The sequence below is a fragment of the Yamadazyma tenuis genome, chromosome 7, assembly GCF_029203305.1.
Source record: "Yamadazyma tenuis chromosome 7, complete sequence".
Classification (NCBI taxonomy): domain Eukaryota; kingdom Fungi; phylum Ascomycota; class Pichiomycetes; order Serinales; family Debaryomycetaceae; genus Yamadazyma; species Yamadazyma tenuis.
In genome coordinates this window covers 61572-81419 of record NC_089467.1, presented here as the reverse complement: position 1 = coordinate 81419, position 19848 = coordinate 61572, and the positions used below count along the sequence as shown (strand labels likewise).

The 19848-nt window shown below is 42.4% G+C and overlaps 11 protein-coding genes across 11 annotated transcripts; 3 read left to right on the top strand and 8 right to left on the bottom strand. All coding sequences in view use genetic code 12, as the record gives it.

Annotated features, from left to right (window-relative positions):
- Positions 1 to 284: 284 nt before the first annotated feature.
- PSN45_004806 (tRNA(Ile)-lysidine synthetase) lies at positions 285 to 1727 on the bottom strand (the record flags this gene model as incomplete). The annotated part of the gene is made up of 1 exon (XM_006685739.1): positions 285 to 1727. One exon carries the CDS (start codon positions 1725 to 1727, stop codon positions 285 to 287), a length of 1443 nt encoding a protein of 480 aa, XP_006685802.1.
- Positions 1728 to 2403: 676 nt separating this feature from the next.
- ILS1 (isoleucine--tRNA ligase) lies at positions 2404 to 5652 on the top strand (the record flags this gene model as incomplete). The annotated part of the gene is made up of 1 exon (XM_006685237.1): positions 2404 to 5652. One exon carries the CDS (start codon positions 2404 to 2406, stop codon positions 5650 to 5652), a length of 3249 nt encoding a protein of 1082 aa, XP_006685300.1.
- Positions 5653 to 5703: 51 nt separating this feature from the next.
- Positions 5704 to 8712, bottom strand: WDR6 (WD repeat-containing protein 6; the record flags this gene model as incomplete). Its single annotated transcript, XM_006685236.2, has 1 exon — positions 5704 to 8712. One exon carries the CDS (start codon positions 8710 to 8712, stop codon positions 5704 to 5706), a length of 3009 nt encoding a protein of 1002 aa, XP_006685299.1.
- An 83-nt stretch (positions 8713 to 8795) lies between these two features.
- On the bottom strand, positions 8796 to 10682 carry BMT4 (mannosyltransferase protein; the record flags this gene model as incomplete). Its single annotated transcript, XM_006685235.1, has 1 exon — positions 8796 to 10682. The coding sequence occupies one exon, from the start codon at positions 10680 to 10682 to the stop codon at positions 8796 to 8798; it is 1887 nt and encodes a 628-aa protein (XP_006685298.1).
- A 240-nt stretch (positions 10683 to 10922) lies between these two features.
- On the bottom strand, positions 10923 to 11933 carry GRP2 (Glycine-rich RNA-binding protein 2, mitochondrial; the record flags this gene model as incomplete). The annotated part of the gene is made up of 1 exon (XM_006685738.1): positions 10923 to 11933. One exon carries the CDS (start codon positions 11931 to 11933, stop codon positions 10923 to 10925), a length of 1011 nt encoding a protein of 336 aa, XP_006685801.1.
- A 557-nt stretch (positions 11934 to 12490) lies between these two features.
- Positions 12491 to 13528, bottom strand: ARG3 (ornithine carbamoyltransferase; the record flags this gene model as incomplete). Its single annotated transcript, XM_006685234.2, has 1 exon — positions 12491 to 13528. One exon carries the CDS (start codon positions 13526 to 13528, stop codon positions 12491 to 12493), a length of 1038 nt encoding a protein of 345 aa, XP_006685297.2.
- Positions 13529 to 13699: 171 nt separating this feature from the next.
- PSN45_004800 (uncharacterized protein) lies at positions 13700 to 14536 on the bottom strand (the record flags this gene model as incomplete). Its single annotated transcript, XM_066158375.1, has 1 exon — positions 13700 to 14536. The coding sequence occupies one exon, from the start codon at positions 14534 to 14536 to the stop codon at positions 13700 to 13702; it is 837 nt and encodes a 278-aa protein (XP_066014472.1).
- Positions 14537 to 14668: 132 nt separating this feature from the next.
- RPC34 (34-kDa subunit of RNA polymerase III (C)) lies at positions 14669 to 16534 on the top strand (the record flags this gene model as incomplete). The annotated part of the gene is made up of 2 exons (XM_006685232.2): positions 14669 to 15568; positions 15680 to 16534. The coding sequence occupies 2 exons, from the start codon at positions 14669 to 14671 to the stop codon at positions 16532 to 16534; spliced, it is 1755 nt and encodes a 584-aa protein (XP_006685295.2).
- A 98-nt stretch (positions 16535 to 16632) lies between these two features.
- Positions 16633 to 17466, bottom strand: POP4 (RNase P/RNase MRP complex subunit; the record flags this gene model as incomplete). Its single annotated transcript, XM_006685231.1, has 1 exon — positions 16633 to 17466. One exon carries the CDS (start codon positions 17464 to 17466, stop codon positions 16633 to 16635), a length of 834 nt encoding a protein of 277 aa, XP_006685294.1.
- Positions 17467 to 17519: 53 nt separating this feature from the next.
- On the top strand, positions 17520 to 18860 carry PSN45_004797 (lipoate-protein ligase; the record flags this gene model as incomplete). The annotated part of the gene is made up of 1 exon (XM_066158374.1): positions 17520 to 18860. The coding sequence occupies one exon, from the start codon at positions 17520 to 17522 to the stop codon at positions 18858 to 18860; it is 1341 nt and encodes a 446-aa protein (XP_066014471.1).
- Positions 18861 to 18919: 59 nt separating this feature from the next.
- PSN45_004796 (uncharacterized protein) lies at positions 18920 to 19828 on the bottom strand (the record flags this gene model as incomplete). Its single annotated transcript, XM_006685736.1, has 1 exon — positions 18920 to 19828. One exon carries the CDS (start codon positions 19826 to 19828, stop codon positions 18920 to 18922), a length of 909 nt encoding a protein of 302 aa, XP_006685799.1.
- Between the last annotated feature and the right edge of the window lie 20 nt (positions 19829 to 19848).

Genomic DNA, 19848 nt, shown 5'->3' with positions numbered 1-19848 from the left:
TCTACTGGTTTATTGTTTAGCACCGCGTTCAGTAAATCCAGGTAGTTGAATGAATGTAGAATTTGGCTGCTGAGGTTTCCGTGTAAAGAGCAGTTGGTCGCATAGTCTAGGCGTAGACAAAGTATCCAGTACTGGTCAATTTGCACCTGGTTTGTTCCAACGCAGCACTATCAACACTTCTCCCAAGTTTAAATAGTAGAACCAAAGGCCAAAGAGAACTGTCCTCTAAGCGGATGGTTTAGGAGGATTTAGTGTGGGTCAAGCCCGTACCGCTTGTATTAGGTTTATTCTAATTCGATAATGGCATTGTCTTTAAGATGCCATTCTACATAAAATGATGACGGAGCCAAGTTGTAGGTGGGGAGAGAAAGGTCTCCGTTCTTGAACATGATTAAAGGTGTCAGTGTTGCAGCCATACCCGGAATTCCTCCAAGGTATTGCTTTTTGAGCATAGGAAAATGCTTGGGTGGATAGTAGGGAACTATCGTGAAGGTAGCATCATACGAGGACCGAAACCTAAGCCAGTATCGGTTATCGTAAAGGATCCAATCGGACATGCCTGAGGAAGATTTGTGATTTTGAATCACCTTGTTCCATGCTGGCCCCGAAACTGGCTGTCGGGAGATTCTGATCACCACATTGTCGTCAAACACTCGAACGTCAAACACAAGATGGAGAATCGTGAACCTTTGGGGTGAAAATGTTCCTTCTTCAACAATACGATTAAGTCTGGGGACCACTTTGTTCAACACTTTGGTGAACGACCAGAAATAGTTCTGAGAGGCAGAGTATGGGTGCAATATCTCAAACAAGAACCGACCAAGGGCCAAAGGCCCGTTTTCTAAGAATGCACTTTTGTCCATCTTCAAACTCACAATCCCATTCTTGGGGTCGAATCTAAGCTGGTCTTTCTCCAACATCAGCTCTCTAAGAGTCTTGGTTCGAGCCTGAACATAAGACACGAGAGCCTTGGACTGCTGAATGGTCTCACCAATCTTCTCGTAACTTATAGACTTGAAGTCTGAGTCAGGATTTTTCTTCAATACCTCGGGGATATACTCGTTGAGAGCGACCCGATACAAGTTTCTATCGGTTAGGAATATATCCTGGTTGGTTTTGTCTTCAAACCACTGAATATTGTTCTGGACACACGTGTCGATGATTTCCTTCTTACTGAAGCTTAACAAGGGCCTGACAACTTCAATAGGCTTCACATAATCAAATGGAAGTTTGTTGGGAATCGGAATCAAAGCTCGTTGTTTTAGTCCTGTCAACCCAAAAACCGTCGACTGGGCCCTGATTCGCTGCATACAAGTCTCAAGCTGGTCGTTGTAGTTGTGGGCCACAAAAATGTTGTGGATGTTTAACTGTTTAGCCAAGTTGTCAAACACATCATAACGCTTAGTTCGAGCCACCAACTCAAAATTGGTGATTTGGTCCAACGGCTTTTCGTACGTCAATGGTACCACATAGTGGTCTACTTTCCACTTAGACACGAGTTCTCCAACCTTACGGGCTTCTTCTGCCGATTCTTTTCGATAATTGTGATCGATTGTAACTGCGTGGAGTTTCATCTCAGGGTTGAACTTATCTCTGTATTGGCTTAATAAGTAGGTCATACAGACGGAATCAACGCCCCCAGAAAGGGCCACTAGAACCTTCTTGGGAACATCTCCTTTGCCGAAGCACTGTACAAGCAGGTTCTTGAATGCCTGAATTTCAATCATTAATTATTTCATCAGTGGAGATTTTGCTTTTTTAAACTTTTTAGGTGCGAGGAGGAATAAGGTTTGGGCGAATTTGCGCTTCTTTTGGAGATGTAGGAAAAAAATACCAGATTCGAGCCGGAAAAAAGTGGGACATAAAGAACCAGATTCAGGGGTTTATATGAGGGAATAATCAAGTTCTAAACCGTCCCCTTCTGTGTCTAAAACTGTGTGTGGAGCGAGATGTCCGAGGCTGCAAAATTTCCGACGCGCATTTCCCAGGGTTCAGTATAATAGAGCTGAAACATACAAGTTCATCATTTGATATCAACCTAGTGATGAAAGCAGAGAAAGGTAGAAATTACAGGGAAAATCTTCGAAATACGTGAGAACTAGCTTTTTCTTTCTTCCAAAGAAGCAGTTTTTTGGTTTTTATATCTCTAGGAACCCTTACAAAACTTCCTCCTTCATCCAGAACTCGACCACCACTATCCAGTTACCTTACAAATCCCATAGCCCGACCTCTCTCTTTCTGCAAACGGGCCTCTCACCGAATCACTGATATCGAGAATTATGTCACGTGACAAAGACTTCCCCGGAGGCCTCACTGTTGAGAACCGAAAAAAATTTTGAAAAATCAGTCATAAGCACCTAACCGCCTATATTTACTATTATCTCCTTTAAATAACAAGTAAACATGGCTGAAAAGGAAACTGCTAACCAGTTCTTCAACTTCCCCCAGGAAGAAGAGAATGTGTTGGATTCCTGGGACGATATGGATGTGTTCCAAAGACAGTTGGAATTGACTGAAGGACTTCCTCCATTCTCGTTTTACGATGGACCTCCGTTCGCCACTGGTGTTCCTCACTATGGTCATCTTTTGACCTCCACCGTGAAAGATATCATCCCCCGTTATGCATCCATGAACGGCCATTACGTCGAAAGAAGATTTGGTTGGGATACTCACGGTTTGCCAGTTGAGCACGAAATTGATAAGAAGTTAGGCATCAACTGTAAAGAGGATGTTATGAAGCTCGGTATTGCAAACTATAACAAGGAATGTCGCTCTATTGTTATGAGATACGCCGACGAGTGGAGAAGAGTCATTAGAAGAATCGGTAGATGGATCGATATGGATAATGATTACAAAACGTTATATCCAACGTTTATGGAATCTGTATGGTGGGTTTTCAAGCAGTTGTTCGAGAAGGACTCTGTCTATAGAGGGTTGAGAGTCATGCCTTACTCCACCGGGTTGACTACTCCTTTGTCCAATTTTGAAGCCCAACAGAACTATAAGGACGTCAATGATCCAGCTGTCACTGTGGCCTTCCAAATTAAAGGTCAAGAAGACACTTACTTGGTTGCGTGGACCACCACTCCTTGGACTTTGCCCTCCAACATTGCTTTATGTGTGAATCCTAACTTTGAATATGTGAAAATTTTCGATGAAGAGAAGCAAAAGTATTACATTTTGTTGGAATCTTTGTTGAAGTCGATGTACAAAAAGCCTGCTGCTGCCAAGTACAAGGTTGTCGAAAAGATAAGCGGTAAGGACTTAGATGGCATTAAATATGTCCCATTGTACGACTATTTCGTCAAGGAATTTGCAGAACATGGTTTTAGAGTCTACTGTGCTGACTTTGTTACTGATGATTCGGGTACTGGTATTGTGCACCAAGCTCCAGCTTTCGGTGAAATTGATTTCGAAGCTGCTATGAAGGCTGGTGTCATTTCTGAAAAGAGAACTCCTCCAAACCCCGTGGATGATCAAGGTAAGTTTACAAAGCAAGTCCCAGATTTCGCTGGTTTGTACGTCAAGGATGCTGATAAAGTTATCATCAAAGACTTGACAGAAAAAGGCAACATGTTGCTCAGCACCCAAATCAAGCACTCGTATCCTTTCTGTTGGAGATCCGATACTCCTTTATTGTACAGAACAGTTCCAGCTTGGTTTGTACGCGTGGGCGAGATTATTCCAGATATGTTGAAGAACGTTGATGAAACCCATTGGGTTCCAAACAACATCAAGGAGAAAAGATTCTCCAACTGGATTGCCAATGCTAGAGACTGGAATGTTTCTAGAAACCGTTACTGGGGTACTCCAATTCCTTTGTGGGTAAGTGATGATTTCGAAGAAATCGTGTGTATTGGATCCATTGATGAATTGAAGGAGTTGTCTGGTCGTGACGATATAACTGATATTCATCGTGAAAGTATCGATGATATTGTCATTCCATCTAAGAAGGGAAAGGGTAACTTGAAGAGAATCGAAGAAGTATTTGACTGTTGGTTTGAATCTGGTTCTATGCCATACGCTTCCAAACACTACCCAATGGAAGGAAAGGACAGTTTCCATGATGTGTTCCCCGGTAACTTCATTGCTGAAGGATTGGATCAGACCAGAGGTTGGTTCTATACTTTGACAGTCTTGGGTACCCATTTGTTCAACACCGCTCCTTACCAAAACGTCATTGTTACCGGTATAGTTTTGGCTGCTGATGGTAAGAAGATGTCCAAACGTTTGAAGAATTATCCTGACACCAAAGTTATTCTTGATAAATATGGTGCAGATGCCTTGAGATTATACTTGATCAATTCTCCCGTTTTGAGAGCTGAAACTTTGAAGTTCAAGGAAGAAGGTGTCAGGGAAATTGTTTCTGGCGTTTTATTGCCTTGGTACAACTCTTACAAGTTTTTCAAAGATTCTGCTGACATCTTCAAGAAGGAAAACGGTGTGGACTTTGTTTACGATCCATCCTCGATTTCCACCAATGTTATGGACAAATGGTTGTTAGCCTCTATTCAGTCTTTGATTAAGTTCATTCACGAGGAAATGTCCAGCTACAGATTGTTTACTGTGGTCCCAAGATTGTTGCGTTTGATTGATGATTTGACCAATTGGTACATTCGTTTCAACCGTCGTCGTATCAAGGGTTACTCCAATGAGGGTATCAAAGACACTCAAATGGGTCTTAACACCTTGGTGGAAGGATTATTGATTTTGTCCAGAACTATGGCACCATTCACCCCTTTCCTTGCTGAGAACATTTACTTGAAGCTCAAGCCTTACTTCACAGAAGACTACTTGAACTCTCTTGTGGTGAATCCTAAGCACAAAGATATTAGATCGGTTCATTTCTTATCGTTCCCAACCGTCAGAGAGGAATTATTCAATAAAGAGATTGAAGTAGCCGTGGGAAGAATGCAAAAGGTTATCGACTTGGGTAGAAACATCAGAGAAAAGAAGACTATTTCCTTGAAGACCCCATTGAAAGAATTGGTTATCTTGCATGCTGATCCAGAATACTTGAAGGATATCGAATCATTACAGGGTTACATTCTCGAAGAATTGAACGTTAGAAACCTAGTTATCACCTCTGACGAAGCTAAATACGGGGTTGTGTACACCGTTGTCGCTGATTGGCCAGTGTTGGGTAAGAAGCTTAAGAAGGATGCTAAGAGAGTGAAGGCTGCTTTACCTAGCGTGACTTCTGAAGAAGTTCAGGAGTTTGCTGAATCTGGTAAGATCACAGTTGATGGTATTGATTTGGTAAAGGAAGACTTGCAAGTTCTTCGTGGATTGCCAGACACCGCGGCTGGTCAAGGCCATGAAGTCAGATCTTTCCAAGATCTTTTGATTATCTTGGATGTGAAATTGTACCCTGAATTGCAAGGCGAAGGTTTGGCTAGAGAATTGATCAACCGTATCCAAAGATTGCGTAAGAAGGCTGGTTTAAACACCACTGATGAAGTTCAAGTTGAGTACAAATTGGTCAAAGATACTATTGACTTTAAGACCATTTTGGATACCCAATCCGACATTTTACTCAAATCCACCAAGCTTCCAATCCAAGAGTTTAGTGATGACAAGGACAAGGTCATCATTGATGAGGAACAAAGCATCAATGAAACTGTCTTCAACTTGAGATTGTTGAGCCTATAGTTCTTAATCTTATAAATATATATTTTTAATTATTACTACCTACTAATAGACCTACCATGTCCAAACACTCAATCCAGCACCACCAACCACCAACATATTTTGGTCTTCAAGCACAGTGGTATGAGAGCATCCAGTATCAGCCACGGTGGTGTATTTTGCAGAGACACACTCCAAACTTCCACTACTATAATCCCACATTCTATTAATTTGGTCCACAGAGGTCACAATCACCTTCTGATCGCCTCCGTACGCCATAGTGGTGATGGTCGACGAAGCAGCATCTTCGACAAACGACTGGGAGCTCCATTCAATCTTTCCATTCCTGAAAGTGAGAGTTGAAAGCACCAATGCATTATCATCTCCCCCAGTAACCAATCTATGCAAGTTTACATGTACAGTATCCAAAATAACGCCTTTGATACTATTTTGGTGTAACTGCTGCCTGATTATAGGATTTCCTAATTCTTTTTGCAGATTTTCGATTCTCCAAATGGCAATATGTCCATCTGTAGCGGTAGTTAAAAGATGTAATTCGTCGTTGAACCGAAGAAACTTAACTTGAAGCAAACAACAAGTGGTATAGAACCCCTTCAGTAATAACGTAAATACCTTGGTATTAACATTGAAGTCCCAGATCTTAATACCTGAATCAGAGTAAACCGTGGAAATAATAAATCCAGTTTCAGTTTCACAAGAGTCAAAGTCCATTACTCTCAAGTCGGGAAAGTCAGACTCTGGCTTCAAGGAAGAATACTTCTTGATCAAAGGTGTTCCATCTTCCAAACATGAAATCTTCCAAATAAAAAACTCTTCCATGGCGGCCGAACTGGCAACAAACTGGTGATTCAAAAACCCAATTCTCTGCATTCCAGAAACATGTTCATTCAAGCACCAATTGTACTTGATATCTCCATTAGAATGTAACCTACCTAGCCTCACAACAGTATCCTCAGAAGCCGTCATTATATACTTGGTGTTATCATCGTTCGCTAATGGTGAAATTGCAATATCTCTGATTTCTCTTCCATGAGTACCACTGTTAATCACACTACACGAGTCGTCACTCAAAAAGTTGTTAAAAGTTTTGATGTACAACTTGGATTTGTGGATATAAGCGAATCTGTACTTGATGTCTTTTTTTCCAGGGAAATAGACTTCCCATAATCTGTGAGAACCACCACACAATTCTTTTGCAACCTCTAATTGCTTGGTTTCATTCCAAACATAGAAATAGTTGGATCTGAACCCATACAAGTAAAGATCCTTATTCTTGATAAACCCTCCTTCTATGAATCCTCTGGTGAGCTTGTTTTCATGGGTAATTTCAATTTCAAACTCTGCCAGCTTGGTGAATTTTATGTACAAGTAAACTCCATCTCTAACTACAGCAAGACAGTGTATAGAACCGGGTTTATTTTCGATCACTGAAGCAGATGTGATTGTGTCACCATCACAGATTTTTCTGAACAACTTCCCTTGTTTGGTGTTCAAATCATATATCATGATACTAGTGAACCTAGAGTACACAATTAGCCAATGATTTATCGAATCATAGATCATACAAGTAGATGTGAATTTGGGTTGGTTTGGCTGGTCTAATCTGATCTCCTCCACAAATTTCAATCTTCCATCACATTCACGGAAATGTCTAACTTGAAAAGGTATCTTGGTATTTGGACAGTCAGATAAAAGGTAAAAGTTTTTGTGAGCTGGATCTTCTGTAATAAGAAGACTGTTGACTTTATTTCCAGAAGGACCGCTGAACCATGTCTTGTTCAATGGCTGTATAGACGAACTATTGAAGTCCATCACGAGAGTATCACCAAATATAGAAGATATAACAAGAGTGTTAACACTTGGTATGCTCTTCATTATGGCAAATCCACAAAACTTTTCACACTCGTTCTCTTCTAGTTCAACGACTTTCCAACACAAAACACTTTGATCCAAACAAAGGAGCTTTCCGTGTGAAGTCAACGCAAATAAGTAGTCTAAGTTGTCCATCTCAGCAATATTCTTGATGACCTCTGATTTGTCAAATACAACACCGAAGTTCTTCGAGATGGATTCTATACTATAACAATCAGCTAAGTTATCAACTTCTTGCAAGTCATGTAGCCTTACCGAGCCATCAGCCCCTCCTGTAACAATCATGTTATTTTGCACGTCATCTACGTCACAAGACCACACGTGCTTTCCTAAATGACAGTCATCAATAACCTCAAGCTGTTTGAGCCGGTCGGAACCTTCTTCATATTGCCAAACTCTGACCGTGCAATCTTCACCTGAGCTTATGATTCGTAAACTTTCACTCTGTTTGTAGAATTCCAAGTTCCAGATTCTGGCTCCATGTCCCCATCCCTCTGCAAGGAACTTACCACTTTCAAAGTCGTATAACTTGACAGACCGATCGTCAGAACACGAAATAATGTGTTTTAAGCTTGAATTGACCTTCACCCCGAAAATAGAACCCTTGTGATCATTTAATCGATGAAGAATCTTGGACGAATTCATGTCCCATATTATCACTCCGTCCATCACGGTTCCAGCTGCTATTATAACTTTACCATCACCAACTCGAATGGATCCGCTGTACAAAATTGACTTTTCGTTGCAGTCTATTCTTTCTTGGAGTCTAAACTTAAATAATACCATATCAGAAACGTCGACTTTATAGACTATATTGTGTGAAGTCAAAATCAAAGCAGTTTGTGGATTTAGAAATTCAACACAAGTTATCCACTCGTTAACAGCTTTTTCCACAAATTGCCAATTTTTCTCAGAGAACTCTATCACCAGAAATGACCTGGCACCCGCAATTATCACTTTAGAGCCATCCAGGGTAACTGAAATACTGTGGATTTTGTTTCTTTTGAAGACCTGTTGGCTGTTTACGAGTGAGCACTCATTTTTCTCGATTTTGAAAAGTTTCAAAACTGGACCGTATCCACATAAGATGTAATGTTGGTAGAACCTCAAAGCTGTGACCGGACCATAATGTGACAACGAAGTGAAATAGTCCTCATTCACTGACGAGACAGTGTTGAAACCTTCAATCATCGATAAACCTGAGTTTTTCACCGCGATGAGATGAGACAAAGGCTGCGAAATTAAGACGATCGTACAAAATACATTATCTATATTTAATAGTCTGGTTCTGGTGGAGGGGTTTTATCTAATTTCTTCATCTCCTCACCATATGATTTACAGAATTTGGAAGACTCTGAAATGGCACAGTCAATTATCGAATCGTCAAAGCCATCTCGTGCTTCTCTCTTCATCATGGATGTTGAATACAAAAGGGTATTCAACAAGTTCTTGATGTGAATGAGGTGATTAGTCTCATCTGCCACCGATAAGGAAAGGGTAAGATAGTCAACATCATTGTGATAGGTCCAGCCCGAAATCCCATTGGAAATTAACGCGTTAGGATCTCTTGAAGCACACAATATTTTGGGGTTGGTCCACCCAGACACTTCTATATCCAAAGAAGTGTATGACGATAACTGAGTTAATTTGTACAGTTTGTCAGATTCTTTGGTGATGACGGCCAAGTTTGGTCTATACATGTCCTTACCACACCCACAGTCCTTTATATGGGCCCTCGGAAATCCCACCCACATTTCCCTGCCTTGCAAAGCATCTGGAACCTCATGAAGAATATCTCGAATATTCAACATTTCCGTACCTCCTCTCAAAGGGCCAACCTCATCTCCAGACAGATCAAGCTTCCGTTGATAGTCGTAGACACAAGTAGAAGTCCCTTCTATGAAGTTATCCAAGTTACACTTGAGAATCTCAAGCTTGGACCATCGGTACACAAAGTACATATACCTGTCATGGCCGTACTCGTCTCTATCCTCAAAGCTTATCATAGGAGTCCAGTTCTTCTGGATCTTCAACCTAGGTACATCTTCCCTTCTCAACTCTACCACCTTGTTATAAAGGATACTATCGGATTTTTTGTTTGAAACTCCATCAACGTTGATTTTTCCTCGTTGCATTCGGAAAGGCCACGAGAGAAACATCGACCTATAAAATCCAAAAGATACCGTCATTTCCTTCTCGGAAACTCCATCATTCTTGATGACCTTACGATGGTATGAATTGAAGATAATCATGGGTTCTTCTTCGCCCTGATCGTTTTTCACCAAAAAAAGTCTTGTGTCTTCCGGCCCGTAGTAAACCTTTTTCTGGTACTTTGGATCATTATAGAACGGAATAGGTAAAAACTTAGGGAACTTGACGGCACTGTATTCCGTCTCGGATAGCTCATTCTGAATGGGCAACACCAACTCGACGTCTTTCAACTCGGTCCAGTATTGGTCATAAATCTGAACATAGGCTAAACTCATAATTGGCTTCCGCTTGCTTCCAGTAATCGAGTATATAACTCTCGAAATCACCATATGGACTCCCAACTTCTCGAGCCATACCGAACTACCAGCGAACTTATACCAGTGTGATGTCAAACTACCTGTTTTTAACTGGGTTCGAAGGTCGTCTTTGAAAAACGGCTTTAACTCTTCAAAGGCTTTTTCGGTCTTTAATTGTCGTTGCATCACCTTCACCATCTCCACCAACTCTGGATCCAACTGGATGTAGTTACTGATTTCAACCGAAATGTCGTTACGTCTCTTTGCACAGTCATTTATTTCCTGATATTCATATACTTGCAAGTTGTGAGGGTGGTATTGACCCCCTATAAGTTGTGGATGCAACCATGAGGTCAGACCGTCATAGCGGAAGATGTTAAACGCGTCAGAGTTTGCCTGTGCGTTCAGTTCGTTGAAATATATGTTATAGTGGTTCAAAAGATCTTGTCTGTCGTTGGCCAAGTTGAAGGTATTCGGGTACACAATGTTCTTCCGAGCAGGAATTAATCCTGTTGCCGTAGACTCCGAATTTTTCCGTACTAAGTACCGATCATGAATTAAGGTGTCCACGAGTAATATTGATGCTAATACACAGAAGAATAGAAGCACCACTGTACCGTGTCCCCGTTTTGAATAAAGAAGCTTATTTAACATGGGATAAAAAATTTTGAATATATAAACTTGGCAACTTAATTCTTGAGATTCGACCATTGCTGCAGGACGGTTGCAATCGAAAGCCTTTAGATTTTTTTTTTCTGAACGAGCAAGAGACAATGTGTCAAGGCAATGCGCAAGGCAATGCGCAGGAGTGTGCTACAAATATATATACAACGTGTAATTAAAATAAGGGGGGGTTATTTATATTCCTAACTAAAACAGGAGAAATTTCACCGTCTACTTGGAATTGACAGCAAGAATCTGCTCAATCGAGTCCACCACTGTTTTCTTAAGATCAATAAAAGGTCCGATCTTGGCAGCAGTTTTGGAATTATCCACTCCATTGAGCTTTTTGATTTCCTCTGCTCCACTACCGGGTACTCCCTTAGGAACCTGGTCTTTCAATTGCGGAATGTTGTCTCTGATGACATCGATGATGTCTTGGCCCACAAATGGACCTGTCAGCAACAAGTATCTGAACCCAGTGACGTCGCTTTCAAACGCGTGCAAGTGAGCTCTGGCCACGTCACGAACGTCGACGTATCCCCCTTTGACCACAGGAACGTCGTCAGTGGGTGACAATCTGGTGAAGGAATTGAGCACTTCCGACGAGGTGTTCAAGGTGGCAGAAACCTCACTGTCAAACACCTGTGGGCCAAACACGAACGAAGGGTTGACGGTGTTCAACGTGAAGGTGGGCTTCTCGGTGTCCAAGAACGCCCAGGCGGCTCTTTCGGCAAAGGTCTTGGAGCCTCTGTAGCCCAACCCGGGGCTTGACAAGGCTTCTTCGAGAGTGGTTGGGTTCCAGCTTGTTTCGTCTACCGTGAATTCAGGGCCCAATACGCCGATTGGTGGAGCCACTGCCGCGTATGACGAAGTGACCACGACCTTCTTGATCTGGGGGCCGTATTTCTTGATGGAGCTCAAGGCATTGGTGGTACCCTTAACAGCAGGATCCAACAAGTCTTTTTGCACATCGGTGACATTGAAGTGGAAAGGCGACGCCGTGTGCAAGAACACCGTGACCTCTGGGTGTTTCTTCAACGCCTCGTCAAAGGCATGCTCCTCGGCAATATCCTTGACAATTTCGTACTCAAAGTTGTCGCTCTTCAAATTGGCTTTTAATCTGTCACCTTTTTCGGTGGATCTGACGGTACCAACGACCTTATAGCCCTTTTGGATCAATTGTTGAACCACATGTTGGGCAATGAACCCAGTAGCACCAGAAACGAATACTGAAGTAGTCATGTTGAAATAATTTGGTGTGAGGGCAAACTGTGGGATCGAGCCTCCTTTTTATAGGAGTTTCGGACACCCACCAAGATACGGCCCGATTAGGAAACTCGCGAATACTGTGGAGTTAAGTGGGCGTTTTGTGCCAGAGAGATGCTATGAATAGTATAGTATCGGGTTATTATGGCGTAAGTAGCGATAGAGTACACACATACAGGTTATTATGGCGTAAGGATAATATACCTATATAGTGCTATTCAAGTCCAGGTTCCCAATGCGAACGTACATGAGACTAATTGAGCAATGATTCACACGGAGATCGCATTGCTGCAACATTTGGGATCAGAAACTTCATAGACAAGTCAGTTGCTGAATGGGTAAATTTATATGATTTTCGTATACAAAACAAAAGTATATAATAGACGGATCCACACCAAAAGCCACTGGCAATCATCACCACTTTGAAGTGGGATAAACACGCAAACACCACTCATTGCAGCCACAACGATCCTTTCACATTTACACATTTACTTGCTTTGATGATATCCCATGTTTTGTCTAAACATCTCCAATTAGACCTCCTCATCAACTGCATTCAACAAATCACCCTTGTTAATGACAAACCCTTCCATTACAGCCAACGCAGCATACAATCTGTTTTCACCTTCTTGAAACACCACTGAGTTGTCGCTGTAGAACACATCATCGTGCACCTCTTCTTGATGTCTTGGTAAACAGTGCATAAACTTCCAGTTGTCCAGCACACCGGCTTTTTTCAACATATCTTGGTTGATCTGAAAGTTGGCAAACTGCTTGAGTTTTTCGAGTTTTTCCGCTTCTTCGCCCATGGAGATCCAAGTATCAGTGACAATGATATTTGCATTTTTCAAGGCCACCAAAGGATCGTTGACAATTTCAAACGTCACTTTGTTCTCTGCGGCCAATTGTTCTGTCTGAGCTTGAATTTCGGGGTCGTATTTGATAGTAGAAGGAATGGCAACCGAGACGTGGATTCCGAGTTTGATAGCAGCAATGGCCATATCGTTCAAAACGTTATTGGAATCACCGACCCATGCCAATCTCAAGCCCAGCGTGTTGCCGAACGCCTCCTTTATGGTCAACATGTCGGCAATTGCTTGTAATGGATGATACTTGTCACACAATGAGTTGATGATGGGAACCGATGAATCCTTGCACAAATCCAAAATCTCCTGATGCTTGCCGACTCTCGCAAACACACACGACGTCATCGACGAGATGATCTTGGTGGTGTCGTACATCGACTCGTTAACGCCTAATTGGATGTCATCTTTACCCAAAAACATGGGTGAGGCACCGAAGTAAGCAGCAGCTCCTTCTGTACTGATTCTAGTTCTGGTAGATCTCTTAGAGAATAAGAGGGCCACAACCTTGCCCAATAGCCGTTGGTATTGCTTCCAAGGTGCCGGTTCACCTGTTTTGATTTGCTTTTTGAAAGCAGCAGCTCTTGAAATCAACGCCGAGAGTTCATCTGCCGACAACTGATGGATATTCACAAAGTGTCTAGGGGAAGATGATACGGAGCTCATGGAGATTTGTCTGATGGAGTTAGTGACAGAAGTTCTAATCATGATAGGGTTCGATCCAAAAGATAGGATTTTAGAGACGTTAAAGGTTGAAAAATTTGTATGTGACTCACTTAAACGGGTAATAAAGTGCCGTTAGCGCGGTACAAGATCTGATTAGTGTCGGTCTCAAAGTTACGTCGTGGACCGCACGCGCGTACATTTCATAACACTTTCCTATACACTGTCTAGTACTCTATCTAGACTCTTGCGTTTTTCGTCAATTTCAACGAGAGTTTTGTCATTCAAAGACTTCTGGACTTCAGCTGTTCGCTTGCGTAGTTGCAAGTCCTGAAGCATTTTTTCTAGTTTGGCGAGCTCTTGGCTGGCATCCAACGGCTCAATTACTCTCACAGTACCACTTGGAATATCTTCGTCACTGTCACCTATTTGTGGATCGTATTTATCTTCATCCACAAATACACTTTTCGTTTCTTGATGGTTTACAAACACTGCCTCCGTTTCCTCGTCTTCAACCATCTCGTCATCAATGTTTATTTCCAAATCATTGGCTGGTTGAGGCTCTATCGTGGCATAGTTGTTAGGAATATCTTCATCGTAGTCGTCATTTTCATTTTCATATTCGTGTACAAGCTGTTCAATCTGGTCTTTTTTGCTGAGTTTCTGCTCGAGTCTTTTGTCCAATTTGGGTACGTATCTTTTTGATTCGTTTGGTTCAGGTTCAGGTTCAGAGTCCTCCAAGTCAGCACCTGTGATAGTATCTCCTTCAGTAAACTTCCCTAGAACAGCCGTATCCTCTATCTCTTTAAAATGCCCCGACACCCACTTGGAAACGTTTGTGGTGCTCTTTTCTGTGTTTCTGACAAACGTTTGGCGAGGTTTGGTCTTTCGAGAAGTTATTGTTATATTACCATTGGATACACTCAAATCGCCAAAATCATCATCTACTTCTGGCAGTTGCTTCCTTGCACTTCTTGAACCCCTCACCTTCTTCTTCTTCTTAAACAATGGCTTCTTCAATGGGATGTTCAACAAATCCTCTTCATCGTTCATGATGTCTCATCTCCCTGCTCATCAAAAATGCGCATCGAGAAATTTTACTGTAACTTCATCCTCAAGCTCATCTACAAAATGACATCCACAGCACCAGGAGTCTCGCAACGAGCAACGAAGCTCCACACGCACATGTGCAACCTGCTGTCAGATACGCTCTTCGGCCAAGATGAGGTGATGAAAATCCTCGACACCTCTGACGTCCTGGTTCTCTTAGAGGTCGGTCAAGAGTTGGTGAGTAACAGCTTAATCAAATTGATCCGGCAAGGGGAGGACTTGATGTTCCAAGCCATATCTGTGTCTGAAGCCAACAAAATCACATCCATGTCGGAAGACGAAGCCATGATCTACTCGTACATTGAAGCCTCTGGCAGAGAAGGTATATGGACTAAGACCATCAAGGCCAAGACCAATCTTCATCAGCACATCGTGGTCAGGTGCCTAAAAACCCTCGAAAACCAGCGGTACATCAAGTCCATCAAGTCGGTCAAGCATCCCACAAGAAAAATCTACATGTTGTACAACCTACAACCTTCCATCGACGTAACTGGAGGTCCTTGGTTCACAGACTCAGAATTGGACAGCGAGTTCATAGACAACTTGTTGATGGTCATATGGCGATTTGTAGCGTCCAGAACGTACCCCACCGTGTTCCAACCACCCGCCGCCAACGTCAATATTCTACAGGCATCATATCCTTACAATTACACCGGATACGTGGACTTAAACAGCATAATGGATTTTATCATCAAGAGTGAGATCACCAACATCGACTTGGCCATCCATGACATACGGGCCTTATGCGACGTGTTAGTGTTTGATGATAGGCTTGAAATGGTCTATAATACGGTGGATCAGTACAAAGTCACCTGGCAGAGCATATTGGATGCTGGATATGGAATTCAGTATAAGGAACATATGACGCCTGCCATCGAGAGCGTAGTCAACAAGCAAGCATTCTCCATCTTTAACAACAGAGGGGGAGATGTCATTGACGAAGAAGAAGAGGATTTGGTATACTTTGATGCCTGGGTACATAGTTGATAATATATATATTGCACCGTTTCGCGCATTTGGGCAATTGAAATCACAACTTTGATGAGCGGAACCCCAGTGTTATCATATAAAAAACCGCTGACTCAGAAAGATGTGAAGGCCACTGCGGCATATACCACTATTTCGCTGATGCCTAAGGATGCTGGGACGATGTCTCCTAATGTGGGTGTTGCCAATGCCTCAGGAACCAGAAAGGTTCTGTCTCGAAGAAAGGCTCTTCAAGAGTTCTACCACATCCAACAGCAGCGCAAACAGCAGGAACAAGCACAAGTACAGGAGCAAGAACAGAAGGTTCCAGTGGAGGCCGAAGTTGACCCGATTAACTTGGAGGACCCGGTGCGGTTTCAAGAGTATGTCAAAACCACCCCCATTCAAGATATATTAAAGCTACGAAACTCGATTGGCAGTGAGTTAAACTCCCATAACCTGGAGAAAAAATCCATTATTTACGACAACTATTATGAATTGATCAAGTTGAATCAAACCTTACAGAAATTGTCCACCCCAGTAGTACCAGCTAAAGATGACAATGGCGAAGCTTTTACTGGATTGAAAGATCTCGATGAAACCGGCCCTAAAATCGATGAACACTACATTCTCAGCTCCTTAAACGACTTGAAAGATTTCCTTGACACCAAGGCTAACGTCTACAATGACAGTTTTGTAAATGTGATCACCAATTTGCAAGCAAAATATCAAACTCCAGACTCTGAATCGGTATCTAGCGTGCGCGGGGTTATCAATGACGGTGAAGATGTGGTTGTATTCCCAGAATCTGTTGAAAAATTGGACCTCGTGAACGAGATAAACTTAGTTTTGTCGAGCAGTAGCACTGGAGAGATAGCCCCCAAAATTGATGCCATTATGAGTAAGCTTGATGCTAACAAAGACGAGTTGCTTATATTGCAACTAAATGACGTAAAGAAGTCGGCACTCCAGTAAAGTGATTAATAACATACACAAGGTAATACAATTGAATCAAGTGACTCCATAAATGAACTCGGAAACTCGGGTGTTCCCATCTAATATACATGCACAATCTATAAAATATTCTCCACGTTGTGACTCTTGAACTTCTTGGTGGATCTGTCCACAGCCCTGGTATCAATCCGTGATCCGATGAGTGTGAAGCTAAGATACTTGTCATCCTGTTCAGTCTGGTTCGGAAGCTCTAAATCAAACGTGAAAAGAGTAAACTTCTTGGGTACAAACCTAAACCCTCCAACCTGTTTAGCAGGGGTGGCATCTTCATCTTCATCACGTTCAACACATATTATGAATGTGTACTGTGTATCGTACACCACTATCCCTTTCAATCCGAGAAGATTGGGGTTTCGAGAGTCCAAAACCGTCAATAGACATCCACTGTACTCAGCAGTCGCAAGACGTGCAAGTATCATCTGCTTATTGGGTAGTTTGTCTTCGGGTGACTTTATTTCTGGAAATGCAAGGGATTGAGCGTAGTCGTTCCAAAGTCTATTCATGGGTAGGAACTCTTCGTATGTGGGTATTTGGAATTTGACGATCAACTTACTGAGAGGGAACGGTTTCTTTGGTGTTTTGAGCTTCAACCGATTGTACTCCTGGATTTTGCGGACCAAACTATCCTGGTTCTTCTTCACCGTCTTTAAGTACGTTCTTGCCTCGAGTCTGGTGTTAGTTTTGCGTTTTTTGAGTTGTTCATCTATGTATGTGGGCTCAGAGTGAAGAAGGGACTTGGCCTTGGACTCCTCAGTTTTGGTGGGCAAAAGCACCAACGACGGCTTTTGAGCGCCTGTAAAAGTATACCTGGTCTCAAGAAGCTCATCTATCTTCTCTCGGTCCGAAAAACATCGAGACAAAAGATGTCTCTCCAATTCATTCTTCTCAAGCATTGGTGATGTGAGGTATTTTTTGTCGCATTCTTTTGATGCAAATAACTCTCAGGATGATGAGGCCCATCACTTTTAAATGGGCACCGACAATACACTTTCGAAGATTGTTGAGCAACGTTAACGTGCCATTTGGAGATGATCTTGCTGCTGCTGATGCTGAACTTTTCGGTCTCGAGGACTTCCAGCACTACAGGGAGTCTCCAGATGTGATGGACAAGACTAGAAACATATTCTCTGAACCCATTAAACATGACACCACGAGCCTCGAAGCTGCTGCCACTACCAAGGAGCCGATGGTATTTGTATCCAAGTTGGAAGATCCGTACACAAACTTGGCTATCGAGGATTATGTGTACAATAAAATGCCATTACCTCAAAAGTCCGATTTGCACAGCTTCAACCGCTTAATGTTCTACACCAATTCACCTTGTGTGGTGATAGGAAAAAATCAAAACCCATGGAAGGAGGTAAATTTAGCACTCCTAAACTCGCTTCAGATCCCGCTTTTACGAAGGCGTTCGGGTGGTGGAACTGTTGTTCACGATTCAGGAAATGTGAACTTCTCGTTCATGACCACCAAATCTGAATTCACCAGGTTCAACTTTGTCAACTTGGTTTGCGAGGCTGTAAATTCCACCAGGTTGTCTAAGTACCCCATAGAAGTGAATCAAAGAGGCGATATAACCACTGTCAAACAGGATGACAATATAAGTTATAAGGTCAGTGGGTCCGCATACAAACTCTCCAAGGGAAGGTCTTATCACCATGGGACGATGTTATTGAACCTGAGACTCGATATTTTGGGAAAGCTCTTATCAACTACTAAAGAGAAGAATGGTCTGATAGAATCAACTTCGTCAGTAGCATCGGTCAAGTCGAAAGTGACCAATATAGAGATGGCTTCCGATGATTTTATCAAGTGCGTCTCAGACACGTTCAAAGACGTATACGGAACAGTTACTGAGTTGGATGAAGAAGAAAAAGAATACAATCTGATGATGGGAATCGAGGATTTCGTGGAGTCGAACTCAAAAACGGCTCAGACCTTTGTCATAGACAAGCACACCCAACTCAATCCAAGCATCACCGAACTTGCAAACGAACTAAGGCTGTGGGAATGGAAGTTTGGGAACACACCCAAGTTTACGCATGAGTTTTTCAATAAAAAGTTTGGTTTATCTATCAAGTTTCATGTGGATAAAAGTGCCATAGTCCTGGATTTTGAGGTGCATACTGATGATAATAAGCTCACAAATCATTTTGAGTTTCTTAGACAAGTTATTGACGATGGGCAAGCAGAAAAACTCAAATACAGAGGTAGTGAAGTAGCTGGACTTATTACCCACGATGAAATCAGCGACTGGATTGGAGAATGCATTGATGGGTCAGTTTGATCTATATATATATATAGTCCTATTACACTAGCATACCATTTATTTGAAAGGTACATGAATTACTCAACTGGTTCTTTGAACCCGTGATTTCCCTTATAGTTGACAACCTCAGGTGCTTGCCATTCTCTCAACACCTCTTCTTCATCGTCAATAGAGTAGATTTCCACTCCAAGAGGTCGGCAACAATCCACCATTTTCGACCCATCCAAATCGTCCTTGTCTTCTCCCCAACCCCACTGAGACAAGTCACCTCCCGGACAGGCGCTGATGGCTACCAATAAGTCTTGTTCTGCGTAAACCTCAAAATAATCGTCTTTGGTGCTAGGGCATGCTTCCATGAAATATTGATCTTGTTCAGTCAACCCGGTGATCTGAAACACATTCAAAACATCATGGACATCAAACTCGGTCAATCCATAAGGCATCACGGCTCTTGTCAAATTCGAGTGGCAGTGGAAATCGTTGTCTTCTCCACTGATCAACTTATCGACATAAGGATCGCATCGGGTTCCTAATGTGTCATGGGCTCTTCCACCCCATTCGTCATGTCTGGCGTTGAGAGTATCACCAGTAATGGTAACCAAAGGTCTTAAGTACGGCAAGTTGGACCATAACCGATCAAAAGTGCTGACATGTGCAGAATGCAACTGCCTGGTTCTCGCGGCCCAAAATCTTTCTCTGGGATTATGTTGATTCCAGATGTTCAAGTCACACACCTGAGGTCCTTCGGGAGTAGTCAACCTGAAAACACTTTTGGCGGGCACCTTGAAGGCAATTCCGGTTCTGGGCTTGCAAATGTGCTTCTCGACCAAAGTTTTTTTGCTGTTTGCAATTTTGGTGTAAAGTGCTTTGTTCGCGTATAATGGGGAGCCAGGATGAGGATAGTAAGCAGGGACTGGTTTAGGGAGCCCGTAGGTGGTCCTATCCACTTTTTGAGAAGAATTAGCTGTCTGTGCGTCTGTGGTCATGCTGTTTGTGGATAGTACTG